This window comes from Symphalangus syndactylus, chromosome 22 (genome assembly GCF_028878055.3).
Source record: "Symphalangus syndactylus isolate Jambi chromosome 22, NHGRI_mSymSyn1-v2.1_pri, whole genome shotgun sequence".
Classification (NCBI taxonomy): domain Eukaryota; kingdom Metazoa; phylum Chordata; class Mammalia; order Primates; family Hylobatidae; genus Symphalangus; species Symphalangus syndactylus.
In genome coordinates this window covers 34,095,421-34,123,165 of record NC_072444.2, presented here as the reverse complement: position 1 = coordinate 34,123,165, position 27,745 = coordinate 34,095,421, and the positions used below count along the sequence as shown (strand labels likewise).

Genomic DNA, 27,745 nt, shown 5'->3' with positions numbered 1-27,745 from the left:
GAGCCTAGGACTTCTCCATCCCATGGAGGTGGAGACTCCCTCCCAGTGGGCCCACTGGAGCAAGGTCCAAATGAGAAGCAGAGGAAGGGGCTTTTAGGTCATGAAGGGTCAGCAGGCGCCAGGGAGTCCTTCGGACGACGCGGAGCAAAAGCCCAGCACGGCCAAGTAGGACGAGGTCTCTGGGCGAGGGGAGACCACCCCACAAACTGCCCTCTCCGCGGCTCCATCCGAAGGAGGCCCAATGCTGCCCCCTGCTGGCTGCTGGTGGGCACACGGGTTCCCCAAGCTGAGCAAGAGGACGCAGGTTGAGGGCATCCGAACCTGGGCAGGGCAAGGAGATCAGGACCCAAACCGGGCCCCAGGGGGAGGAAGACGCGACAAGGCCCTCACCCCAGGCCCCAAGGCCTGAATCCCACCAGAGCGCAACCTTTAGACCCCGGTTCAAACAGGAACCCGGGATGGCACCCGAGGCAGGTGAGGGTCTGCCTTTCCTGGGAGCAGGGGGTCTTGGAGGCAGGAGGGAAGGGCCCCTCTGCTACCCACCCCGAGGCAGGGTTGCATCCAAGCCTGGTTTAAGTGAGAGACTTGGAGAGAAGCTCAGCCTGCAGTCAGTTCCTGGCGCTTCTACTTCGTAACCACAGTGGAAGCAAGTACAACAAAGCAGCTATGCATGCGGGGAAACTGCCGGCCCCGGGGACCTGCCCCAGCCGATTTCCATGACAACCCGTGGGACCAGGACCCAGATAAGGAGACTGAGGGTCAGATAGGTGAGGGCCTGCAGCAGCTGCAGAGCTGGGGCTGAATGCAGTCGCCTGGTCCAAAGTCCGGACTGCGGGGTCCAGCACCAGGGTCACGGGAGGCCTGTGCCCTCTTCCCAGCTGGGCCCGTTTCCACCTGCCCTCTGTCACCCCCCGGGCCTCCTCACCTGGTTGGCGTCATAGAAGAAGCCCCTCCTCAGCTGCAGCAGGGCCAGTCGCGCCAGCACGGGGGCTGCCTGGGGCCTCCGGGATAGGGCCACCAGCAGGGCCTTGTGGGTCTCCTCCAGGCGGCCCAGGCGGTACAGGGCATCAGCCGCCAGGAGGCGAGAGGCCTCGTCCTCTGAATCCAGCTCCATCAGCAGTGTGGCCAGCTGGTGCACGCCGCAGGCGTCCCTGTGTAGAGATCAGCTCAAGGGCCCCCCCCCTTTTGACAACCCCTCCACCTGCCCAGGTGATTGGGCAGTGGGGAAATCCCGTCTCCATGCACCTGGCCTGGGCAACTCCCTCCAGAGGGACCTTCACGCCACACCATCCCCAGAAGCCAAAGGTGCTATTCCCAGCATGCGGCCCTCATGCTCTCCCTCGCCCTTCCCTCACCCTGTGGGAGGTGGGATTGAGATGGTATAGACAGGCAGTGGCAGGGCTGACCCTGTGTGGACCCTGCCTCAGTTTCCTTTTCTGCAAAAACACAGACGAACAATTTGGCCTTGCTGGGCTCAGGGGTGTGTGTGTAGGCAGAACAAGAAAACACACGGCTGCATGTGGCATGTTCCTGTGTCCACATGGGAACGTAACTGAGTGCTCACTGGGAAATGGGGCCAGAGCCTCAAATTTGACAATTCCCAGACAACAAATATAAATGCCATCACATAATGAAAGTTTCTCACCACCAGCAAATCAAAGCCATTCAAACTAAACACCCAGAAGGCAGAGGAACTCTGTGTGTTGTGTGTGTGTGTTATGTACGTGTTGTGTGTGTTTGTGTGTGGTGTGTGTGTTGTATGTGTGTTGTGTATGGTGTGTGTGTTGTGTATGGTGTGTGTGTGTTGTGTTGTGTGTTGTGCGTGTTATGTATGTGTTGTGTGTGCGTTTGTTGTGTGTGTGCCTTGCATCAAGGATGCCCTCCAAGAACCGCCCCCACCCCCCACTCCCCCGGACTCAGTGCCTTTAACTTTGCTGAAACCCCTTCCTGCTGCCTCCCAGCAATTAAACGAGGGAAGTCAAAGCAGCTAGGGATTCACCCACTGGGCTTTGGGCTGGCAAAGAATTTGCAAAATGAGCATCAAGGGTGAGTGGGGAATGGGCGGTGGCCAGATCGTGGTGGGAGGAGGGCAGCTCCTGAAGTCAAGGATTCTACAAGTGGCTGCGCTCCCTGACCCAGGAATTGCATGCCTGTCTCTGTCTTACGGAGAGAACACCCTGGAGACAGGACATTACCCACGAGGGATTACAGCTAAGAACAAAGGCCAGGCGCGGTGGCTCACCTGGAATCCCAGCACTTTGGGAGGCCCAGGTGGGAGGATCACTTGAGGTCAGGAGTTCAAGACCAGCCTGGCCAACATGGTGAAACCCCATCCCACTAAAAGTATAAAAATTAGCTGGGCGTGGTGATCCCAGCTACTTGGGACGCTGAGGCAGAAGAATGGCTTGAACCCAGGAGGCGGAGGTTGCAGCAAGCCAAGATCGCGCCATTGCACTCCAGCCTGGGTGGCAGAGTAAGACTCCATCTCAAAGAACAAAAAACAAAACCAAACAAAACAAACCAACCCCAGGACTGCTGGAAGGAGGAGTGGCAGGGGCGCAGGTCGGGGCGGTGCTGCCGGAAACACATTTAGCCACAAAGGGAATTGTCATGACCTATTGAGTAAGAAAATTAGCACATGAACCGCATGTCCAGCACAGACTCGGTTTGGTGAGCTATTTTATATGCACCAAACGAAAGGCCTGGAAGGAAATGTGAGCTGCGGCTTTTAATTTTCCCTTTCCATTTCGGGACTGCGGCCCCGACGATGGAAGCAGCGGAGCTAGACCTGCCTCGGGTGCTTTGGGAGGCCACTCGCCACTGCCTCCGTTCATTCCTTTGTAAAATAGGAGGAAACACATCCCTCGCTACCTCGAAGGAGACCCACAAGAAGCAGCAGCCCCAGCGCGCCCGGGCGGGTCCTCACCCCTCCTGCGTGGTGGGGCCGCCCGTCTCCGCGGCCTCCCTCCAGCCCTGCGCTCTGGACGGCCCGGCGCGTGGCGATCGCTGCAGCATCCCACGGGCCTCCTCCCGCAGCACCGCCAGCAGCAGCCCCCGCTGGTTCCAGGGCACGTAGGCCTTGGCGGCCAGCAGCGCCTCCTCGGGCCGCAGCCTGCAGGCGGTGACATAGTCCAACGTGCCCAGGAACGCGCTGCCCGCCAGCACCCGCAGCAGCCCCCGGCCGCACAGCGCGCGCACACAGCCCCCCGGGTGCGGCGCCCCCTGCTCCACCACCGCCTGGAAGTCCTCCAGGGCGCGCCGCGAGTCCCCGGCGTGCAGCGCGCAGAAGCCGCGCAGAGCCAGGAGAGGCGCGCGGTCCCCTGCGCGGTCCCCGGCAGGGTCCTCAGGGCGCGGGGGCCGCAGCAGGCGCTCGCACATGGCCCGGGCGCCCGCCGCGTCCCCCACCAGCAGCAGGCACTCGGCGAGGCGGGCTCCCAGCGCTGGTCGCGCCCCGGCAGGCGCCAGGCGAAGCAGGACGCGGAGCGCGCAGGTTACCGGGGCCAGCAGCTCGCGGCCCACATCCTCGCGGAGCTCAGGATGGTTCCGCACGGCTTCCTGGAAGCGGGCGAAGCCCAAGTCCGCGGCCTCCTGCGCCTGAGCCCGGATGCGCTCCTGGTCCTGGACAGAAAACATGGCCTGGAACTGCCTCCGCGCCGCAAAGGGGCTCTCGCAGAAGGCCTCCTGCAGGTTCCAAAACACGTCCTGGGCCCGGCAGTCCAGGAAGAAGGCCGAGGCCGCGCGTGTGACCAGCAGGGCGGCCCGGCGCTCACCTGCGGAGATAAACAGGTGTGGGTCCTGCTTGGGGGGGCCGACTCCTCGGGGGTGCCACCTGCAAGTCCCCACCAGGTCCAGGGCTTGGACTCAGGAGACTGTGAGTCCTCCTGCCCCGGGCATCTCCCTCCAGTCTCCAGGTGGCCCTTGGTATGGCACCGCCAGGACACCAGCTGACAGGAGGCCCGAGGCCCATGAGTGACGGGGCAGGTTGAGAACCGTGCTGGGCAAGCGGCGAGGGGGCAGCCGCCCTGCCTGCCAGCGACACTGTGCTCTCAGGGTGGGTTCAGAGTCACTCCCACCGCATAGTGCAAACCAAATTCAGTTGCAACGCCTTTCCCCTGCCTGACATTTAAATAATGGGTTTTAGGATTGAGTTTCCTCCTCTGGGAATCAGTGCCCCTCCACTCCCAGGGCAGAGCTGAGGCTCCAACTCTATGACCTTTGCAGTGGCCATTTATTCCTGAGCACCTTTGTTTCTTGCCTTCTTTGGGCCAAGTGGGGATCCAACCCTTCCCTCTCTGAAGCAGAGCTTTTCCCTCAGGTCTAGGACCAGAGGTGCATGCCCTGCTGCTTACTGAGGGTGGACCTGGGCATTTACGGAGTCTCCTGCGTCTGTTCCCTGGTCTGCACTATAATGGGTTATAATGATCCACGCTCGCAGAGTGTGAGGATTAAACGGATTTACCTACATCCAGTGCCTGGAAGGGGCCTGGTGCATCGTGTGAGTCACTGAGGTCAGGGGCAGCATCCCCACCCCCACTCCCCCAGCACCCTCCCTGCGCACCTGCCCCCCGCCCCGGTGTTACATTTGGTGTCTGAGCAAACGTGAATGGGGCTTTCCGAGTGGTAAGGGAAGTGTAGCCGCCCCATCCCAAAAAGGGCCCCAGGCAGGGTGCACAGGCCACTGAGAGAGGTGGGGAACACTCCGTGCTGGGTGGGCTTCAGGTCATGCCCCCACCCTTATTTTTACAGGTTATGAAGGTGCTGCAGGGGAGGGACGTTCTCAGGGTCCATCCCAGACCTCTGAACCTCTGCTTCGGTGCTTTTTGCACTGACTCCTTCAGAATTTTCAAACAGCTTTTCCTTATAACCCCATTCAATAGCAACAACAGCAACAATCTGTTGCATTCAAACAGGACTCTGGAGAGGGCAAAATACCAAACAGGGCGCAGAAGCAAAGCCGCTGAGGTCACTGCCCTGCTGCTGTTGTGGTAAGCGCTGAGTCCAGCGCAGAAGGTGTCTTGCACCCTGAGACTAGCCACGCAAGCAGCCGCAAGGTCACTCTGTCTAGTTCTGGTGGCCAAAGTAAAAGACACTTTGAGCCTTTCCTGTCAGCTACTGACCCTTGAACACATTACCCCTGATTTTTGCGGTAGTTCATGGATCCGAGGGAGCTGCAGCCAGGGGACAACCCTTGGGGCCTGAGGGTGATAGGGGGCTGTTATTTACTTTCCCACGTGAAAGGGTGGTCTCTCCTCTCTTTCTGAGATTCCAGTTACACACACGAGGCTTTGATACTGTCTGCAGCTCACCCAGCCTCTGTTCATTTTTCTTCTGTTCTTCATATTGAGTAATTTCTATTCTGTCTTCAAGTTCACTGACCCTTCTGCTGTCTCTAATGTTTTCATTTCAATTATTGCACTGTTCAACTCTAGACTTGCCATATGCTTTTTTTTTTTTTTTTTTTTTTTTTTTTAAGACAGGGTCTTGCTCCATCACCCAGGCTGGAGTGCAGTGGTGTAAACATGGCTCACTGTAACCTTGACCTCCTGGGCTCAGCCTCCTGTGTAGTTGGGACTACAGGCATGCACCACCATACCCAGCTACCTTTTGGATGTTTTGTAGAGTTGGAGTCTCACTTTGTCACCCAGGGTGGTCTTGAACTCCTGGGCCCAAGTGATCCTCCCGCCTCAGCCTCCCAAAGTACTGGTACTCCTTTTTATAAGGAACCACGCCCAGCCTGGTTCCTTTATATAATTTCCATTTATCTATGAAGATTCCACATCAGTTCAATCATTAGGTCCACATTTTCCTGAAGTCAGTTTTTAGGGATTTCTTTTTCTCCTGACTACAGCTCATATTTTATTTTCCTGTCTCTTTGTGTGAATAGTAGTTTCTTCCCACACACCAGGCATAATGGACACTTTGTGGAGACTCTGGATTCAGTTACATTCCTCTGAAGAGAGCTGAGTTTTGTTTTAGTAGCAGTGAAATTGGCTGGGTTTAAACTCCAAATTCTATTGCTTTTTGGTGGACAGAGCTGAAGTCTCCATTTAGCTTTTGCAGCTTCCAGTGCATGTTCTTTCGGCCCAGCTAGCCTTTACCTCTGTATGTGCAGTTCTGTAGGCTGGAGATTTAAGTAGATTTAATACACAGATTTGGGGCTGCACCCCCTCTGTGGCTCCCTTCTTTTCGAGATTCTTCATCTAACTTTCCATCCATTTTTCTCAGCCCTGAACTGTCCTATGCTACCTCAAGCCAGGAGAACTTCAGCATCTGCTGAACAATGACTCATAGATTGAGGAGCCCCCTTAGGTGAAGAGCTGCAGGGTGCACATCTCACCTCACACAACACCATTGTTCAAGGGTCAACTACTAGTTTCTGCCTGCATATGGTTACTAATCCATGCCTTCAAATAGTCACTTTTTATATTTTGTCCAGCTTTTATAATTGTTATCTGTGGGACATAGAGGCAACCTATTCCAGTGACTCGAAGCCACCTCGAAGCCAGATCTTCTATTGTTATATAGGCAATTTTTGACTGGCTGAGAGGAATGTAAATGCTATCACATTATTGTCTTAATTTCTATTTTCCTGATGACTAGTGAGGTTTACTTATTATTTTTTTCCCCAATCTGGTGGGTGGAAAATGGTTTCTCATTGTTTTAATTTTGCATTTGTCTCATTACTCTGATGCTGAATATTGTTCACATGTTTTATTAGCCATCTGTGTTTCCTCTTTTGGGGAATGCTTTTGCCAAGTCTTGTATTGAATTTTTTTTTCTTATTGATATGTAGGAGTTCTTCAAATACTCTGCATACTAATTTATTTGCTCATTGTATATTTTGCAAGCATTTTTCTCCTTTTGTGGATTGTCTTTTTATTTTCTATAGTTATGGGCAAAATAGAGGTTTTAAATTTTAGTTTAATCAGATGTATTAAATTTTTCTTTATTGATTCCCTGTTTTGTATCTTAAGAAGCCCACCTGTACATAGAAATCTTAATGACATTTGCAGATATTTTTTTAGAAACTGTAAAACGCAGCAGTTTCCACCTGGGATTCACTTTTTTGCAAGGTGAGAGGTAGGAAATCAGTACCCTCCATTGAAAAATGCTCCTTTTCCTTCCCTATAGATTTGCAACACTCATCTGTCACCTGTTAAGTTTTAGATCGATGTGGGTCCACTTCTGAGCTCTCTAATTCATTTTATTGGTCTTTCTATCTATCCCTGAAGTCAATAAACTTCCATATTGATTAGTATAGCTTCGTATTAACTGGTAGAGCAAATCCTCCTACTGCCACCTCTTCTTTCTCCATCTTCTCCTTCTCCTTCTCCTCTTCTCCCCCATCCCACCTCCTCACTCCCCTACCTCTCCCTTCCCCTTCTCCTCCTTCTTCTTCTGTGGACAGTGAATATCTCTCCATTTATATAGATATTCTTTCTTTTCTGATACAATGTCTTGCTGTTGCCCAGGCTGGCATGCAGTGGTGTGATTATAGCTCACTGCAGCCTTCATCTCCCAAGCTTAAGACATCCTCCCATGTCAGTCTGCTAAGTAGCTGGGATCACAGGTATGCACCACATGCCTGGATAAGTTTTTTTGTATTTTTAAATTTTTTGGTAGAGACCAGTTCCCACTATGTTGCCCAGGCTGGTGTCAGACTTCTGAGTTCAAGGGATCCTCCTGTTTCAGCCTCCAAAAGTGCTGGGATTACAGGCGTGAGCCGCCGAGGCATGGCTATAGGTATTCTTTATTATCTTTTAATAAAGTCTTATACTTTTTCCATAAAGTCATGTGACTCTTAGAACTTAATCATTTTCTGTCCCTGTGGTAAATGGTATATTTTAAAACCACAGAGCTATTTGTTGCTGGTATTTATAAATATAAATAATGTTTTGCATATTTTGTTAAATTTTGCTACTATGTCTAATACCTGTTGTCGCTTCTTTTGGAATTTCTATATACATAGCTAATCATATTGCCTGGAATAATGATAACTTTGTGACTTCCTTTCTGGTCTTACATGTTCTGTCTTGTTTTCTTACCTTATTGCATTGGCTAGGATCTCTAGCACAATGATGAGTAACTGGGAGAGTGCACAGCATCCTGGTAATTGATTTTAAATGGAAGGCTTCTGAATTGTCACCATTGAGTATGATATTTATAGTGGGTTTGGGATAGATATTATCTTTTTCAATTAAGTAAGTTTTCTTCTGTTTCTTGACTGTTAAAATTCTGGGAATGCTAAATATCATAAAACAGTTTTTCTGAATCTACTGCAATGATAATATATTCTTCTTTATTCCATTAATTATTAAAATAGTGAATTATATAATTCTGGAAACATAAAATTTTATGTTCTATATTATAATATTTGACCAAATGTTGGCTAAAATGCATCAAAACTGATGTTTTGACCTAGTCAGCAGTTATTTCAGCTAACTATTGCTGCATAAATATCCACTGTAAAACTTAGTGGCTTAAAACAACAATCAAGCCTGGGCAACATAGTGAGACCCCGTCTCTACAGAAAAAAAAATTAGCCAGTTTTGGTGGTATGTACCTATAGTCCCAGCTACTTGGGAGGCTGAGGCAGGAGGACCGCTTGAGCCTGGGAGATTGAGTGCAGTGAGCCATGATCGCACCACTGCACTCCAGCCTGGGAGACAGAGTGAGACCCTGTCTCAAAAAGGAAAATCCAACCATTTGTATTTGCCCATAATTATTCCTCAGTTTGGGCTGGGCTAAGCTGGACAGTTCTTCTGTTGGTCTTACCAGGGGTGACTCAGGTGGCTGCAGCCATCCAGTGGCTTTACCGGACAAGAGAATCTAAGGTGGCCTCACTCATGTTTCCAGGGCCTTCGTGATGGCTGTCAGCTGAGCCTCTGTCTGTGTGTTCTCTCACTGGTCATGATTCTAGCTTCCTTACATGGCCCTGGGAGCATTCCAAGGTGAAGGTGGAAGCTGTGGGTCCTCTGAGGCTTGGGCTCCAGAAGCACAAGCCATCACTTCTATCATATTCTACTGGTCCCAGCAAGGCATAAGGCCATGCCAGATTCTGTATGGAGAACAGACCCTGTGTCTTGCTGGGAGGAACGCAGGAATCACAGCTATGCTTTGTCACCTTTCCTAGTGCTCTTAATGAAGAATCTTGAACAAGTCGGAAGTGGTCCTCCCAGTCCTTTGGGAAGACAAGCATGTAGGGAGCTATGGTACCTGGATGCTTACTTAGCAACTACCTTGAGTGAAAGTGGCATTTATTCTGTATCTTGTACTCATACATCATGTGTCCCTGCATGTCTACTTACTAAAGAGGGCAAAGAAAGTTCCCAGATTATAGAAGGATTTCGCTATAGTTTGAATGTTTGTCCCCTCCAAAACTCATGCTGAAACTTAACTGCCATTGTAATGGTATTGACAGGTCAGATCTTTGAAGATCATTAGGCCAGGAGGGCTCTGCTCTTCTGGGTGGGATTAATGCAAATTCAGCCCCTTTTGCCTCTTTGCTCTTCTGTCTTGTCCCAAGTGAGGATGCAGCATTCAAGGCGCCATCTTGGAATCTGAATCCCCAGGCTTGTTGGGGACTTGATCTTGGGCTTCCAGCCTCCAGAACTGGAGCTCATTCATTTCTACTCATTATGGGTCATGCAGCCCATGACATTCTGTCACAGCAGTACAAATGGAGCGACTGATTTGTGCAACGTTTCCAAGGACTTTGGAAAGTAACCTCCAGATGGAAGGTCATTTGTTACAGGAAACTACATTTGTTATAGGAAAATTCATTTCTTCTCTTCTCATCGTAAGCCATGCTTGTGCTGGTGGTGGCGATATGGGGAGTCCTTTGACCTAAGTGACTTGGGTCTAATGGATGCACAAGTCTTAGGGCAGGTGTTCCCTGTACATGCCAGAGCCACGGCAGACACAGACGAGCTTCCGGTGGCCTTCTTGGAGGAGCTGGGTCTTCCCTCACATACCCCAAGGCTGCAACCCTTGGGGGGTTCTGGATTTCTGCAGGGAGCTTTAGTGTGACCACCACCCACACCCTCAATTCATGCCCTGCCCCTGCATGATCATTAAAGTGGAAGTCCCCCTCCCTCCTGGGGCCCCCTTGCTGTGGGCACCATCCCCACCCACCAGCCCCTGAATGCCTGTGCTCTTGGCACCCGGAGCCCCCTCCTTCCTCAGAAGCTCAGGATTTGGTGTGGCTTTTGTTGATCATTTCTTGGTAATGCCCAACATATTTGAGCATATTTCCAGAAACAAATTTTCCCGCTCACTTTGCAGCTCTCTCTAACTGGTTCCTGCCCCACCCTCTCGTTGGGGTCACCAAGAACTTTGGCACCACACGCCCAATGCATGCTCCTCGTCCTCTCCTTATGGACATCGTGGCCACTCTCAGTGCTGCCCACCTGTCTTTATCTTGCAAACACCCTCCTCTTCTGGCCCTGATCTGTCACCCTGTGGGCTCCGAATTTTCTTCCTTCTTCCTGTCCTCCTGGGCTGCTCTTCCCCGGAAGCACAGTATGGAGGGGTGTTAGGAGAACCCCAGGGGCCAAGTCCCAGGAGCCACCTGCATTCCGTGTGCCCTTGGCAGCCCCGTGTCATGTGGGGATGGTGGCTGCTCTGCAGATTCCATGATTATGCATATTGAACCCATCAAATGGGGCCCACCCACTAGCTGTTCAGGAAATGGCAGCTAATACTGCCATCCTCACCTCTAGATGTCTGCTGGCCTGGGACGGGGGCTGGGGGGGTGGGGCACGAGGAAGGGGCAGGGAGCTGCAGTGCCTTGCAGGTCACTTACACCAAGGAGGTCCTGTCTGCTCCAGGATGCCTCGTGGCCCCACTTCCTGCCTCTATCAGGAAACTTGATTTTCAATCTCTTATTTGTGCTGACTCTAAATCCCCCTTTCAAACTGAGCTCCTCTCACCTCAGGGCTCACCTGTCCAGCTGCCTAATGACATGAGGCTTAATGGGCTCAAAGGACTGTGTGTAAAGCACTAAGTAGGTGACATTATTTTAAGGGTTTGCTATGCATGTTCACTGAATCCAAACAGCAGCCTTTGGTGGGGATGCAGCCTCGTCTCAGGCACTCAGGGATCCGAGGGTGGCAGAGTGCTGGCAGTAGGCTGGGCTGTGGCCCCGGGTGCTCCTCCAGAACGTACGAGGCAGTGAAGGGACAGGGCAGGAGCAGTGTCTCAAACTGGGAGTGTCTAAACCTCTGGCACCCCTTTTCCCATCTGCGCTTCCCTCCGCAGTTCAGTTGCTCAAGATGAACTCAGAAAACATTCCTGACCCTCCTTCTCTGTGCCTGTCTCTCCACCATTAAATCTATCCACAATCTCGTCACTTCTAGCTCTGACACACGGTTTCTCTGCAACCCTCTCTCCCTGATCTGAATTCCATCATCTTTCTCTTGAACCATTGTCCCAGCCTCCCAGTCTCTCAGCCACCCAGCCTCCAAGCCTCCCAGCCTCCCAGCCTCTCAGCCCCTCAGCTTCCCAGCCCCCCAGCCTCCCAGCCTCCCAGCCTCCCAGCCTCCCAGCCTCTCAGCCTCTCAGCCTCCCAACCTCGCAGCCTTCCAGCAGGCCCTGTCCTTACTCTGGCTCCTCTGGCACATTCTGCACACAGCAGCCAGAGGAAAGTTTAAAAATGCAGATCAGAGGCCGGGTGCGGTGGCTCACGCCTGTAATCCCAGCACTTTGGGATGCTGAGGCGGGTGGATCACCTAAGGTTAGGAATTTGAGACCAGCCTGGCCAACATGGTGAAACCCCGTCTCTACTAAAAATACAAAAATTAGCCAGGCATGGTGGTGGGTTCCTGTAATCCCAGCTACTCAAGAGGCTGAAGCAAGAGAATCTCTTGAACCCAGGGGGTGGAGGTTGTGGTGAGCCGAGATTGCCCCATTGCACTCCAGCCTGGGCAACAAGAACGAAACTCCGTCTCAAAAAAAAAAAAAATGCAGCTCAGAGCACCTCACTCCACATCTCAGCCTCACGGACTGAGGGTAACATCCAAGGGCCTTGGGAGGCCAGCAGGATCTAGCCCCACAGCTGCCGTCTTCAGTCTCCCATCCCTTTTCCCCTTCCCTCCGACAGTCACCCTGGCCCCCTAAGTAGCAGGGGCAGCCCAAGCTCTTGCTCCCCTAAGGACTTGGCACATTTGCTTCTGCTGCCTGGAACCCTCAGTCTCAGCCTAAATGACCCCTCTCCTGAGAAGCTTTCCCTGATCACCGGCTGGAGCAGTACCTTGCATGTCCCATTTCTTAAAGCGTGGATTTTGGTTGTGTCTTTGGGTGCTCCAAAGGGGCAGGGCCTGACTTTCTTGTCACTGAGGCACCCCCAGCCCCAGCACAGCCTCACCCCATCACGGCAAGACATAACCATGTGGGGAGGGAGTGGCGTGGGCAGCTTTCACCTTGGCTCTGCAGGGGCCATGCCGTCCTCCTACCTTGGAGTCCGCTGCCGGTGGGATGGGCCTCGAGGGCCCGGCTGCATGCTGCCAGGCAGTCCTCATACCTGCCGCTGTGGAGCAGAGCTTCAGGTGACAGGGTGTCACTCCGGGTGCCCCTGGGGTCCAGAGCCGCCAGGAGTCGCTGGCCACCAGTCTCCTGCTGGCCGGCACTGTGCCCAGCCTTCGGGTGCCCCGAGAGGTAGTCCTGGAGGGCACTGAGCAGCGTGGGGAGGTAGGGCTGCTGGTGGGTGCGAATGAAAGCTACTGTCCGGTTGGCGCTGGAGGCGAAGGCCTGGAGATAGGCAGCCACACCATCCGCTGCCTGCACCCCGGACAGGACCCAGGCCAGGGCGCGGGTCAGCTGCAGTTCCAGGACTTGCTGTGTGTGACAGTCCAGCAGGGCGCTGCAGCGTTGCACCACTTCCTCGTAGCGCCCGCGGGCCAGCAGACCTGCCAGCAGGTGCAGGATGGCAGCGGGGTGGTCTGGGCAGAGGGCGCCGAGGAACGCAGAGGCCAGCGACCCTGTCAGGGAGACCACTGCCATGCCGTCCCAGTGGATGGCGGGGATCTGGCTGTCCCCGCGGCACCAGGACTCCAGGGTGGCCACCACCGCTGTCCCCCGAGCCTGGGCCAGGGCAGTGCGCACGCTCTGCAGGGCTGAGGGGGCGTGGCAGCTGAATGCAGCCAGGTAGAAGGCAGTGGCTAGGGGCGGCTCCCCCAGCGCCAGATGCTGCTCCCCTTCCTGGCAGAGGCAGGCTACGAGCTCCTGGGCCGACATCATGTCTGGGACCCCGATGGGCCCATGTCTGGTCCTCAGAGTACCTGGGGGTGGGAGAGCATGGTGAGTGCACAGAGGGCGGCCAGTTCTCCTGCCCTGTGGCCACCCATGCCCAGCCTCAAGCCACCTCCACCCCTTCCCACTGACCCCAGGGTCAGTGCAGACCCCACCGGGTGAAAACTGGGGGGATCCTGGGCTGGTGGGGTGGGGCCTACCAGGTGTCCCAGGCCGACTTCCAGCCCACTGTTCACCTCTGGGGCATCAGTTTCCTCCTCTGCAGAATGGGACGGTGGTCTCACCCAGCTCAGTTCCCTCTAAGAACATCTGACCCCTGAGTGCCCATGTCGGGAGGGTTACGGTGGCCTGAGGGGTCAGGGCCCAGCAATAGGACCCCCAGACCCACTCTGCCCCTGCCAACCCTGAGCCCCTCAGGAAGGCACAGCCCCCGTCAGTCCAGGCAGCCCTCTCAGTGGGATGCAGGACCACACCCCTGCCCACCCTCTCACACCTGGGCCATTCGAGGGGGGCGCCGAGAGCACCTGCCAGACCCTTGGGTCGGGGAGCCACTTTAGCCCCTGGGTCGGGGGGTTCAGTTTTGAGGTTGAGGTTCCAGGGACAGCCCCTGGTACTCCCCTCTTCCCGGTCCCCAAGCTACTTGACCTGACGAACTAGCTCTGCACAGCCTTTTTGTCCCTCATCAAACAGGCAGCCCCCAGCATCCCCTCTCAGACACACACAGACACACTCACCCTTGCCTGCAGCTTGGAGGCTGAGCCGGCTGTGCCCTGGGGACCCAGATTCCCTCGTGGGTGGTGGGGGATGGAGGGATGTGGCTGGCTGGAGGGCCCAGGCCTGGGTGGGGCTCCTGTGACCGCCCCGTGTGGGTTGGGGAAGGCACAACCCGCAGTTTCCCAGGAGATCGTCAACACCCTCCGGTCTCCTGGCTGTCCTGCAGCGCCCCACTGTGGCCAGAGGCGACGAGGCTGAAGTCCCACCCGCCCTGCCCCAGCCAGGCTCCAATGGGCTGCCTCAGAGCAGAGAACCCTGAGTTCATCAGGGTGTTGGGGGAAAGGGGGCCTGTGGGGTAGAGCCCCCCACACCCGGGGCCAGCCTCCACCCTGCCTGCCCTGCCAGGGTGCCCCCAGCCTCCTCTCCCCATAGATGAGGAGGGCGCTTCCTGGAGGCAGGTGGGGGCCGCCTGCCCACCCAGTGCACTCAGGCTCTGGGTTTGTCCCCCAAGAACTCCGCCTGGGCTGCTATGCGGGACCCTCAACGCCCAGCCTCACTCCTCTTCTTGCAGGGCCCTGTCACCGGGTCCTGGGGCCCCTCCCCACAGGCTGTTCCCTGTGCCGGCAGCTGGGACTGGACCTTTTGTGCACAGCCAGTCCATTTCCCTTGGCCTTCCTCCCTCTGAGAGGCCTAGGCAGCCCTGTTCTGTCTGCGCCAGCTGAGCCAGCTGTGCCCTGGGGAGGGCAGGGCACATTAGCCTAGGGCACACCCCTCCCCCATCACCGGGTTGAGGCCCAGAGGCAGCTCTGGGAGCCATAACCTGAGCCTACTGCCCAGGGACACCCTGATTGTCACTGAGGAAGGGGTGGCAGCATTGGGACTATTTTAGGAAACGTCACCTTCAGCCCATGGCCACCCTCAGCCCGTGGCCACCCTCAGCCCATGCTGCAGGAGCAGAAAGACTGAGTGGGGTGGCTGGAGGCAGACTCAGGTCCCTGAAGCTGAGACCCCAGCACCGGCAGCTGCCCTGGAGGGCAGGCATGAGTGGGGGGAATGGGGGTGGTGTGTCCCTGAGAGAAGTCCCTCCCAATTCAGGATGCCAAGGTGCCCGGACACCAGGCCAATGCTGGCTCCTCTGTGGGGCTCAGGGAAGCGGGGTTGGGGGTGCCCTTTGGGGGAGGGGGCTTTGGGAGTGGGGGGTGGCATCCCTGATCCCCTCGATGGCTGGGTCTCCTGAGACGTGCCCCGAAGGCCCTTTGGGGAGGGTGTGGAGCCCCTGCAGCGTGGGCAGAGCAGTCAGGGTCAGTCTGAGGGTGCAGGGCGGGGGGTCAGCAGGGCTGGGGCTGCCTGGCCTAGTTCGTCAGCTCCATGACATTCACCAGGGCCCAAGGCTTGTGCGGGTAACGCAGTGGGGCAGTTTATTAAGAGATTTCCCATTACTCAGTGTTGATTACTTTCATTTTAATTGCCCTAATTAGGCGAGAGCTGTAATGGAGTGGGGCTGTCACCAGGGCTGTAGAAGAGCCCGGGGCACAGAGGTGGCAGGTCTGCGCGACAGTTGCCATCACAGCAGCGCCGATAGGCCCCCTGCGTCTCTGCCCTGTGCATGGTGCCCTGCCCGGGGCCCACAGGCACTGGCCAGATGAGCCTGGAAGTCTCGGAGGGTCCCGAGCTATGGTCACAGCCCCTGCCTGAGAGCAGCACACCTGGATGCAGGTAACCCCAGGGCCGCCTCCACGCCACCTCCCACGCCACACTCTTGTCTCTGATTCTGCCTCAGACAAAAGCGGGCGGCTGAGCCAGACACGGAGGCCAAGGCTGGTGCCTGGTAGTTTCAGGGTCTCATGTTCGGGTTTGTGCTGCTTTAGTTTGTGAGTCAAAAGGATTTCCAACATTTCCAACTGGAGGCTAGCGGGGGGCGGGGGACACTGCTCATTTGCCCTCTGCACACTTTCCCATTCAAGACCGTTAGCGCACTGACAGTGGAGGGAGCTGGCTCACCCGACACTTCAGGGGGAAACAGGGTTCGAGGGTGATGGAAGCATTCAGCCCGGACTGGACCCGCAACAACCACTTGTCCTTACAGACCCCTGCGAAGGGCCCAGGAGCTGCTTCCGAGGCCCTGGGAGCCGCTTCTCCTGCTCTGAGCCTGCTTGGCTGCCCCCGTTTACGTGATCAGACCTGGCTGGGTGGAGGGAGGGGCAGGACTCCGCGCCAGCCCCCAGCGAGGACCCCCTCACTCCCCACACCCAGACTTGCAGAAATGAAAGGGCCTGGTTCCCACGCCAGGGCCGAGCAGGAGCACACGGTCCCCACCAGAGATGCCCTCAGGAGAGCCTACAGCTGGCAGGACCCGTCCCAGTCACACCGAAGGCCTGGGCTAAAGATGCCACCCTCTGGGAACAGCTCTGAGCCCTGTCACCAGAACGTTCTTGAAGTCGGCAGTGAAAGCAGTTGACTTGGTGGGAGCCGGGGACGGCCTTGAGGCTGACCTCACGGGCTCATGGCTCACAGGGCCATGCATGGGCTGCTGCAGCAGGCATGGCTGCAGGCGGGGCTCACTCTGCCCTTTCTGCAGGTGGCATAGAGCAGCGAGGTGCCTGCCCTGGGACCAGGCTCTCCAGCCTGTTTGGAGCTCCTTCTCTGCTCCTCCAGAGTGGACATGGGTGTGCCTATTGGGCAAGGGGATCTTTAGGAACCCTTCCCAGGGCCTCTTCAGAGGCTCCTTGAGAGGGACGGGCAGGAGGAATCGAGGGCACGGTCTTTATGCAAACAGGTGCATTTCATTCACCCTAGTCAGCGGAACCCCCTGCCCTCCAGACACCTGAGTGCCCTCAAAGGTCAGGCATGCAACTGGGAGGCGGGGCTTGGCCATGAACTGCTGCTGCCAAGCACCTGCCTGCAGGTCCCGCCGAGGCCCCACCAGCACCAGGCTGTTCCTCCCCAGCTGGGAGGGAGGTCTGCACCCTCCTGCCACTGGGGGCTGCCAGCGTGGCAACAATTTGGGGCCCTTGGTGACCTCGCGGTGGTGGGGCACGTGTCCTTGTCCCCTACCATCACAGCACAAAGGGAGGGATCCCCACAGCCTAGGCCTGGGGCCCAGGCCTGCACTGCCTTCGGCAGTGATGCTGCCTCCCTGCAGCTTCCCCAGGGCCACAGCCTCCCCACCTGCCTGTCCCTCCTCCCCGGCAGGTGCACACCTGGGGAAGCAGATTACTTTGGGCTAAGCCAGCCCCAGTTAGAGAGAGGAAGCCTTAGCAACAGCTCGAGGCTGCACCCCAAACCCCCAAAAGGGTGGCCCTGGGATCTCTCAGGGGTGCTCCCCCGCCCTCTTGACCCAGGAACAGGTGCAGCTCTGGCCATTTCTCTGGACTTGGTGTCCACCCCACCCAAGGGGCGCCTCCATCTCATGTGCCCCAGAGTGCCTTCCCAGGGTATGTGAGCCCCTCAGAGCCCCGGATGCCAAAGCTTAGGCCACTCCCCCAAGACTCGGAGCACCTCAGCTCAGGGGAGCCCCTTGGGCCCCGGGGTTTACCTAGGGTATCGTCCAGGAGACCTGGGCAGCTTCACAGGACCAGGGTGGGGCCGGGGGGCCGGGCCAGCACCAGATGAAATTTTAACTTCTTGACCCTGAACCACACAGGCAGGACCTGCAGGTGGACAGCCAGGCGGAGAAGCGCACAGCCCTCCCTAGTGAAGCCTGGGGTGGGGAGGCCTCTCCACTCCACGCCCTCCCTCCCTGAGCTAAACTTCTCGTAGGCCTGGCAGCCGGCAGGCGGGGCAGGACCCACCCCCACCCCCAAGCTCCTCTTGTCCCCGGGCTTCTGTTCCATCCTTGATCAATAATGCAGTGGGGGGAGGAGCCTCCACCCCTCCCGGCCCCCACCCGCCAGCTGCTCTCGCTCGTTGTGTTGCGATCTCAGTTGCAGGGGTGGTTTCTGAGGGCCCCTTTGCATTCTGGGGGCTACTGTGGGTGAGGCCGAGGGTCAGATGCCTGTTTAGGGAGGAGCAGATTTGCCATATTCGTGTCCTGGCACCACGGAGGCTTGGGGGTTCCCTTGGACCCACAGTTCAGCCGTGGACGTCTCATTGCCTGGGGGGATGCTGGGGGAGGAGGCTCTTGGGGGCTAGCACTCCAGGTGGGGAGGAGCTTTGCCCAGCCCCATGTGGCCGGTTTCTGAGGCCTGCAGGGGATACTCAACCCCACAGTATCCTCCCTGGCCTGCAGGGAATCTGACCACCCAGCACCAGGAGACGGGCCAGGGCAAGGAAGGGGCCACAAGCCGGTGTCCCCTCCAAGACCTTGTCTGTCCTCACACCCACACTTGGCCCATCTGGTGGTTCCCAGCTTCCCCTCCAAGGCATATCCTGGGCGTTGATGGCTTCTTATCTCCCACCGCTGTGAGGCTGCCCACCCAAGGCTGCCCATGACGGTCCCATCCACTCCTACCCTCGGGATCTGCACCCTCATCTCCCAGTGCTTGGCCACTCAGCCCAGCCACGCCGGCCCCTGCCTGGGCTGGACCCCACCCTGTTCCCCACAGCCTGTTCTTGCCCCAGGGCCTTTGCACTGCCGGCTGCTGCCCCCACAGCCTGCAGGTCTGGGCTCAATCCTTCTTCCTTCAACAGACCTTGGCCGACTTCCCCATCTCACGCAGCCCCACTGCTGCTACTCCCTGTCCCCACCCCTTCGCCACCCAACACTGACGCGCGCTCTTGTTTGCGTTGGTGGCGTTTCCACCTTGGTGTGTAGGTGAGCAGGGCAGGGTAGGGCTGCCGCCCCCCAACAGGGCCTGGCAGGTAGAAGAGACGCAAAGGAAGGTGTGAAGGAAGGAAAGAGGGAGGGAGGACGTGTGGAGATGTCTTCTCCGACCGCTGTGTTACACTGGTCAGGGGAGAGCCCAGCTTCCCCGGGAGGAGGTCAGCCACGAGCCATAGGTCTCCCCGGACTTGGCTGGGCAGGGCAGGGTTCTGCTCCTGTCAAACCGAGAATTTTGAGAAGCTCCTCGGCCCGGTGCTGCTCTACGTCCCCCTTTTGTCTTTTCCTTTCCCCGAAACTTCCCAACCAACGGGCACTGGGGAGAGACTGATGAACGTGGTGCGGGAGCCGGGAGCCGGGTTGTGTACACAGCCTGTATCGGTTTGAACTAACGAAGTTTATTAACCAGGCAACCCAGAATCATTAATCACGCAGAAAAATAACACAGCAAAATGACTTTTCAAAATGCCATTGGTATAATTATCGTCTTGCCCGTTACACTAAATGCTGCCATTTATATCTGTGATACTTAAGTATGCAAACATTAATTAATGTGGTAATGAACCGGGGGCCCCAGAGCCTCCCCTCCCTGAGCTAATTTGCATGTTAATTATCATTAGCGACCAGAGAAACAAGTTATAAACAGCCTAATTAGCAGCCAGATCATTTTTACAAGAGATCGCGTGCACTTTGACACGTGAACCAGTGTGAGATTAATGAAGTCAGGCGAGGCCGCCCCTCCTGCGGGGTGGGGGTGGGGTGGCCTCAGTGCGGTGGATTCGGTGGTCTCTGGGTGCCGTTAGCAGGTGATGGCTGGTGGCCTCAGGCTGCCCCTGAATGGCAGGGGCTTGGGCTTCCCTCTCCTCCTCGAGGCTTGGGCTGGATGAGACCAGGAAAGGGGGGGCCCTGGTAAAGGGAAATTACTGTGACCCTTGGTAAGGAAGACTTTATTCAAGACTGTCGAGTAGAAGAGAGAGACAGGGTTCGACCCTGGATGCCAGGACAAGTGGGGGTTCACAGCCCAGGAGCAAGGTAGGGGTTTGGTGGATGGGAGATTACAAAGCAGGGACACCAGGGCAGAGGGATTCTTGCAAACCCACTTCATTGATTCTTGCTCAAGGCGGAGTGACCCCATATCCAGGGAGGGGATTGGCTCGAAACTGCCTTCGCTGGATTCTTGCAACAGCTGGACCCCGCAGGCTGAAGCAGGGCCCAGGTGAGGCTGAGCTGAGAAGAGCCCTCAGCAGCCCATCCGGACTCTCCCACCCCAAAGTCCGGGTCCTCTGCTTTTGTGCCTGGCCCCTCTCCTGGACCCTGAGCCTCTCGGCCAACCCGGGGCTTTGCTCCTCCCAAGAGACACCATTTAACCAACCAGACATGTGTGCCCCACCCCTCCCCCACCTGCAGAACAGCCCTGTGGGGGTGAGAACCATCACCCTGTTTCAGCAAGCAGGAAGCGCAGGCACAGAGAGATGGAAACCTGCCCCAGGCCTGCAGTCCCAGCAGCTGGTGAGCCTCCGGCCCTGACGCCACAGCCTCGCTGCTGCCCCTGGACAAGCCAGGCAGTTCCTGCTTCAGGGCCTTTTCATCACAAAGAGCCCTGCGCAGGCTGGTGTCCACCCTGAGCGCCATTCACCTCCATCCCATCCTCCTTTCCCATGGTATTTTTGCTCAGGCTCTTGCCTAGTGTCGGCGTTTTCCTGTCTGTCTCCCTGGCAAGAGTGCCGGCTTTTGAGGGCATGACACGTCCCATTGATCCCCCGCTCCCCAGTGCCTAGATCAGCTCGACATACAGCAGGCTTCCCAGCACTGTGGAGGGGCGCGTCTGGCCGTGAATCACTCCAGAGTGGGGGCTGAAAATGTTTTTTGGAAAGTGTTCCGATAGCAAAGTTTACATTCCACTCAACCGTGGCAGCACGCAAGCAGCCGTGGACAGCAGGCAGACACACGGGCCGGCCCTGCGCCCGCAGCATCCGATGTTGGCATCCTCAAACCAGATACCTGGCCAGCTACCTGTTGCCTCAAACACCCACCACGCTCCATTTCAGACCCTCTGGGCCTTGCTGGCCTTCTCTCCGTTTGATGTGGGCTCTGAGTGATTTCGGACAGGCACCACCCAACACAGTAGGGCTGACTCTTGCCTCCTGCCCGGGTTCCTGAGGACGCAGCCACACGGCAGTGCCCAGAGCCTGCAGGGCTGTCAACACCCGGGTGCCCGGAGGAGCGGGGAGTGTGAGCGCCTCTCCTTTTCTGCTGCACAAAAGAAGGCCCTGGGTGCAGGTTGCTGTGTGGGGTCCCTTGGGCCAGGTGCGGGGGACAGCTGGGGACTTGTCTTCCTCGGGGCCACCTCCTATGGCTTCCCTCTCCCATCGGTACCACCGGTCCGGGGATTGTTCTTCCTGTGAGGATAACAGCCCCAAGGCCCTCCCCGCCACCCCCATTAATTAGGCTGTGCTTTCTGGGGAGCCCAGGTGAAGGTGGTCTTGGAAAGCAGACCCTTAGGGTGGGATTTTGAAGCTGGGTCACTCACTGGCCTGAGGGCCACAGGGCCCTGGTGCTGGTGGGAAGGGGGGGCGGTGAGGACCCTGCCAGGCAGCCTCACGGTGCCCTGGCCTCACTGGGCCACGGTGACAAGACGAGCTCGGTGGGGATGCACGGAGGAAGGTCTGGGGCTGTGGAGGAGCTGGGGCTGCCGGCCTCGCAGGTGTGATTGGGGTGGGTGGGGCTGCCATTGCCTGGCTCCACAGCTCTGTGCAGGTGGCAGCCGGCGCCATGTGTCGCCACCCACACAGGAAAGGTGAGCTCGGCGGCAGAGGCCGTGTCCGCACCATCATGGGAACTGCAGCTCTTCCCTTAGTTCCCTGCACCCACTTATTGAGGGGGTCTGGTCCTCATGGGAAAGGACCTGGCAGTGTTCCCGGGCGTGAGACATATGCCTCGCAGCAGAGTTGGTGGAAACGGGGCAGTGCCCCGCCCTCCCTGCACTAGAATCAGCAGCAGCAAATAGCCCCTAGCTCGGCCACTGACCATGTCCTGCTCGGGTCCCCCGGGCTGGCCCTGGCCCGCTCAGCCTGGACTCAGGTGCCTGTGGCTGGCTGCTCGTGCCTTCCCATCCTGGGGCAACCCGGGGAGTGACAGTGCAGCCCCAGTTGAGATGGCCGCCATCCCTGCCCTCGGGTCTCCTGTGGGGAAGCAGAAACACGCCCGATGGTCCTGGGGCTGGGTAAGCACCAGCAACTGGCACAGGCCACTCCTGGCACAGGGGGAGGTGGCCTTATTAAGGGCGAGGACACAAAACCAGAGAAGGGAGGGGACATGGGGCAAAGCCACCTGCTCTGCGCCTCAAGGGACCTGTGGCCTTGGCCTGGGAAGTGCCACATGGGAAGGGGGTGTGGGCCTGCTGAGCACGGTCATGTGTGGGCCTGGGCCAAGGCTCCGCCAGCAGGTAGGGTGGGGCGGTTCTCACCCTCCTGGGCCTAGGGCCTCACCGTGGGAGGCCTCGAGTGATGTAGGTGCCCGGCCCCATGGCAAGTGAGTCTGATTCCTTAGATCTGGCCTGGATCTGCCTGAGTGACAGCCTCCTGGGAATCCAGAGCAGCATGTGGAGGATTCGCTCTGAGAAGCATGTGGACTCCCTGTTGAGGCCGTGGCCCCAGCTGAACATATGGCTTGGGTTCCACCACCCTCACCTCCCACTGCTCCTTGGTCACAGTGGGCCCAGCAGGCCACAGCGCAGCATTACGGGACGTACTGCCTCCTTCCTGGCACCAGCCTCTGCCTGGTCAGTTTCTTTTTCTAGAACCTTCTTCCTGGTTCTCTGGACTCTGCTCAGACACTTGGCCCTCCCAGGACCCCCTGAGCCCTCCTGAGCCCTGGCCCCTGCTCCATGTGCCCCTCGGTCTGGCAGCCTGCAGCCCCTGCCCTCTCCTAGCCGTGCCCATGCTGTCCCAGGCCTGAGACTGGTTGGGGGGGTGCCCATGCTCCTGGACTGAATGCTGCTACCGTAACTTCATCAGCACCCTCGAGGCGAGGACCAAGTGTCCAGCCCCTGCTGTGCACACGACTGAGGGTTGTCGGTTCCCCAAGCTCAGCTGAACTCCCTCCTGCCAGCTGCAGGGACTTGCTAGTCGTCCCCATCGCCCCCTGACTGGGGAACAGTCCTCCTGGGGATGCCGCACTCCTTTCTATCACTCTCGGTGCCCCTGCTAGCTCAGCCAGCCTTCTTGTGGTGAGGACAGCAGCGGGACTGGGGCCCCCAAAGCCCTCTCAGCCTGGGATGAGCTGCAGGCCTTGCTAGGTGTGAACATGAGAGCCACCCAGTGCCACCCTCCCCAGCGCCAGGGTCACCCTCTCCCTGCGCCCCTGTGCAGGGCCTGGGGACCTGCCCCTCGTTCCCTCACACCAGGGACTGCTGGGGACTGGGTGGGGTCTGCACAATTCCTGGAGGTGCCGTTGTGGTAGGAGACCCTGGGGGAGACAGTGGCTGCACAGCAGTACGTTTAGGACAGGGCACATTTGCTAACTACTTCCTTGGTGTTGGGCCCTGGACTCAGCACTGCACAGGCCCTTTCTGTTCCTCCCAGCAACCCTATGGGGTTCGACTGGACATGGGGGCCTGGCTTACACTCTGGGAGGAGGCAGAACAAGCCTTTCCCTGTGAGGAAATCATGGGGACTCAGGGATGCTGTCCAGACATCTGGACCCTCAGCGCCCTCTTTCCTTCCACTCATGGGATTCCCTGGGGCCCAGGTCAGGATACCACGCTGCCACCTCTGGGCAGCCACCTCCAGGCAGCCCTCCTGGACTGCCCAGGCCCTAGCTCTGAATCTGCAGCACCTCAGTCTTCTTCTCTTCATTGAACATTTCACCCTTCTCCTACTGCTAGGCAGAGTGACCCCTGTCCTGTGAGGATGTGGCCTCGAATGGCCCAGTGGGCCATGAATTCCTCGGGGCCAAGAGCTGCATTCTCCCTGCCTTCCCTAGCACCCAGCCCAGTAGGCCCTGCAGTGCAGAATGACCTGGTTTGTTGGTTCCAGGCAGGCAGGGTGGGGGTGGGCTCCGGGAGTCACAGGCCAGCAGGGAACAGCCATGGGGGCAGCTCTGGCTGAGTGTTGCCGGCCCTCCTGGGGTGTTAAGGTCCTTGTCACAGGGGCCTCCAGGCCAGCTCCAGCAGCTAGCACAGGGCTGGCTCCAGCTCTAAGGCCCGTGTCTGAGCCAGGGAAGAGAGAGGAGGAGCCCCCTGAGAGTGGCATGGGGGATCCCCAGGGGCTGAAGCCATAGTGGGGTGTGAGGTGTGTGGGGTGTGTAGTGGGGTGTGAGGTGTGTGGGGTGTGTAGTGGGGTGTGAGGTGTGTGGGGTGTGTGGGGTGTGAGGTGTGTGGGGTGTGTAGTGGGGTGTGAGGTGTGTAGTGGGGTGTGTAGTGGGGTGTGAGGTGTGTGGGGTGTGTAGTGGGGTGTGAGGTGTGTGGGGTGTGTAGTGGGGTGTGAGGTGTGTGGGGTGTGTAGTGGGGTGTGAGGTGTGTGGGGTGTGTGGGGTGTGAGGTGTGTGGGGTGTGTAGTGGGGTGTGAGGTGTGTGGGGTGTGTGGGGTGTGAGGTGTGTGGGGTGTGTGGGGTGTGAGGTGTGTGGGGTGTGAGGTGTGTGGAGGGGTGTGAGGTGTGTGGAGGGGTGTGAGGTGTGTAGTGGGGTGTGAGGTGTGTGGAGGGCTATCCACAGAGGGGGCTGTGTGGTGGCAGTTTCAGGCTCGGGCTGAAATAGGAACTGAGAGGAGACAGGTTTGGCTGTGTGGCTGCTGAAGGCAGCCTGGCCGGCAGCGCCTTGGGGACAGGGAGGAGCGGGGGCTGCGGTCTACTGAGATTGCCTTGTGGGCCTGGGGGCTTGACTGTGGCTCTGCGGCACTGGGAAAGCTGTCATCCCTGGGGAGGGCCAGCCCATTTGCTGTGCCTGAATGACCTTCTGATCTGAGGTGTGTGCAGGCTGCCTGGGCATCTTTTATTGTTGATGACCACGTTATCTTCCTAATTATTAGATGTGGGGAGACCTCGGGGGAAGTTCTTGGTGGTAGAAGGGAAAACCCCCTTCTTGGCTGTCAGGAGAGAACCCCACAGTGTAAAGTTCTAGGAAGTGAAGTGAGAAAAATACTTTAGGTTTCAGTTGAAAAAAAAAATGGCTTTTTTGATTATTTTCAAATAGTTTAAAGATATTTAAAAATAATTACCAGGCACAGTGGCTCACGCCTGTAATCTCAGCACTTTGGGAAGCCGGCGCAGGAGGACAGCTTGAGGAGACCAGCCTGGGCAACACAGGGAGCCTCCATCTCTACAAAGAAAAGAAAACCCACCTGTTGCCCCCAGCCTTGGTGCCCATGTGTGCCCAGGGTATGTGGATAGCAAGTATCTGCCAGCTGCTGCTGCTATGACAAACATCTCCACTTTTCAGCGGTTCCCAGCTGCTCACCGGGTGGCTGCTGCCTGTGGCTCTGCTGACTCAGCTCAGTTCAGCTGATTTGGCCCCAGTGGCCTTTGCATTCCAGGCCCCAGGCTGCAGGAGAATCTGTCTGGGCTGTGATATGTTCGTATGGAGGTGTGGGAGGCAGCATCATGGCTCCCCCAAAATGTCTACACCCCAGTCCCTGGAAGCTGTAGACATGTGACCTCCTGTGGCTCAAGGGGCTTTGCAGGGTGAGTAGAGATGTTGAGATGGAGAGGGCCCTGGCACCTGAATATTCACAAGGGGTGGCAAGAGGGTCAGAGCCAAAGAGCAGAGTGACAGTGAGGGTGGAGGCTGGGGTCAGCAGTGCTGCCAACTGTGACGGTGGAGGAAGAGGCTGTGAGTCAGGGATGCCACAGCCTCTAGAAGCTGAGAAGGTGAGAAATGGATTCTTCCGTGGAGCCTCTAGGAGGAAGGCAGCCCTGCTCACACCTTGATTTTAGCCTAGTGGGACCCATTGGAGGCGTCTGACCTCCAGAATGGTAGTAAATTTCTGTTGTTTTTGTTGCAGCTTTGATAGGAAACTAACAGAAGGGGGAAGGAGCAAGAGGGGTTCGGCCAAGCCCTGCAAGTGCATTTGTCGTGGATCTGACGGGGCCGCACCTCACCTGTGCCCACGTTCCATGAGTCAAGATGCGTCACATGGCCAAGCACAAAGCCAGTGGCACCAGGAACACACCTTCCTCCAAAGAGGTGACAGGGGAACCGGTGATGGTGAGAGGTGACAGCGCGCTGGCAGCCCTCGCTCGCTCTTGGCGCCTCCTCGGCCTCGGTGCCCACTCTGGCTGCACTTGAGGAGCCCTTCAGCCTGCTGCTGCACTGTGGGAGCCCCTCTCTGGGCTGGCTGAGGCCAGAGCTGGCTCCCTGTGTTTGCGGGGAGGTGTGGAGGGAGAGGCGCGGGCAGGAACTGGGGCTACCCGTGGCCCTCATGGGCCAGCATGAGTTCCCGGTGGGTGCAGGCTCAGTGGGCCCCACACTCGGAGTGGCTGGCCGGCGCCGCCGGCCCCAGGCAGTGAGGGGTTTAGCGCCTGGGCTAGCAGCTGCAGAGGGTGCACCAGGTCCCCCAGCACTGCTGGCCCGCCTCCACCACACTTGAATTCTCGCCAGGCCTCAGCTGCCTCCCTGCGTGGCAGGGCTTGGGACCTGCAGTCTGCCATGCCTGAGCCCCCTTCCCACTGTGGGCTCCTGTGGGGCTGAGCCTCCCCAATGGGTGCCGCCCTCTGCTCGTGGCGCCCGGTCCCATCGACCGCCCAAGGGCTGAGGGGGGCGGGCGTGGCACAGGACTGGCGGGCTGCCCTCTGGGGCCCTGGCAGGGGATCCACTAGGTGAAGCCAGCTGGGCTCCTGAGTCGGGTGGGGACTTGGAGAACTTTTATGTCTAGCTAGAGGATTGTAAATGCACCAATCAGCACTCTGTGTCTAGCTCAAGGTTTGTAAATGCACCAATCAGCACCCTGTCAAAACGGACCAATCAGCTCTCTGTAAAATGGACCAATCAGCAGGATGTGGGTGGGGTCAGATAAGGGAATAAAAGCAGGCTGCGCGAACTAACAGTGGCAACCTCCTGGGGTTTTCTTCCATGTTATGGAAGCTTTGTTCTTTCACTGTTTGCAATAAATCTTGTTGCTGCTCACTGTTTGGGTCTGCACTGTTTTTATGAGCTGTAACACTCACCATGAAGGCCTGCAGCTTCGCTGCTGAGGCCAGTGAGAGCACGAACTCACTGGGAGGAATGAACAGCTCCAGACGTGCTGCCTTAAGAGCCGTAACACTCACCGCCAAGCTGTGCAGCTTCACTCCCGAAGGCAGCGAGATCACGAACCCACCAGAAGGAAGAAACTCTGAACACGTCCGAAGAATAAACTCCAGACACACCATCTTTAAGAATTTTGACACTCACCACAAGAGTCCACAGCTTCATTCTTAAAGTCAGTGAGACCAAGAACCCACCAATTCCGGACACAATGGTGGGAAAGTGAAACCACCTGCCCCAATACTGGGTCACAAATGTCTGCTTTACTGATGCATGCAAAACACCCAACCCCCGAAAGCCTCAGCCGGTCACGGCATCGAGCACAGCACCCAGCTTCTGGTGATGACCATCATGGCTCACTTGGTTCTTCTCAATCTGGAGACCTGTGCACCAAGACGACGAGTGACCGGCCCTGCTGGGCCCCACACAGCACCGAGTCGGGGACAGGCTCCTCTCAGTAAATGCGCCCAACTAGAAGGGGAATCAGGGGACCCACAGCAGTCACTGGTCCCTGGGGATTCTAAAATGCCCCTGGGACTGGCTGCAGTGTCGCCTGTGCTGGGGTAGGAATGCCGGTTTTTCGCCCTGTGAGGGGCCCCAGACACTGGGCTGTCCTTCTTTTCCTGCATCCTCCTGGGCCGAATCTACAGAGCCTTGGGGAACTCCTCTGAGGGGCTTGGCTGGCTCCCTGCCCATGGGAAGCTGGGGCCAAGGGCTGCATCTCGCCTTGAGTGGTCATCGTCTGTGTTAAGCTGGGCTGGATGCCCTCTGGTCAGTATGATTTT

The 27,745-nt window shown here is 57.4% G+C and overlaps 2 protein-coding genes across 2 annotated transcripts in view; one reads left to right on the top strand and one right to left on the bottom strand.

Annotated features, from left to right (window-relative positions):
- Nucleotides 1-14,002, bottom strand: part of TTC34 (tetratricopeptide repeat domain 34) — a 28,409-nt gene extending 14,407 nt beyond the window's left edge. Inside the window, exons 1-4 of the mRNA XM_055262093.2 lie at nt 13,983-14,002; nt 12,453-13,277; nt 2,927-3,770; nt 926-1,151 (exon numbers count right to left, since the gene is read on the bottom strand). Of these exons, the coding sequence (XP_055118068.1) occupies nt 926-1,151; nt 2,927-3,770; nt 12,453-13,236 (1,854 nt within the window). The 5' untranslated portion in view covers nt 13,237-13,277; nt 13,983-14,002. The remainder of the gene's footprint in view (nt 1-925; nt 1,152-2,926; nt 3,771-12,452; nt 13,278-13,982) is intronic.
- Nucleotides 1-27,745, top strand: part of ACTRT2 (actin related protein T2) — a 276,283-nt gene that overhangs the window by 40,609 nt on the left and 207,929 nt on the right. The gene's annotated exons all lie outside the window — the stretch shown is intronic.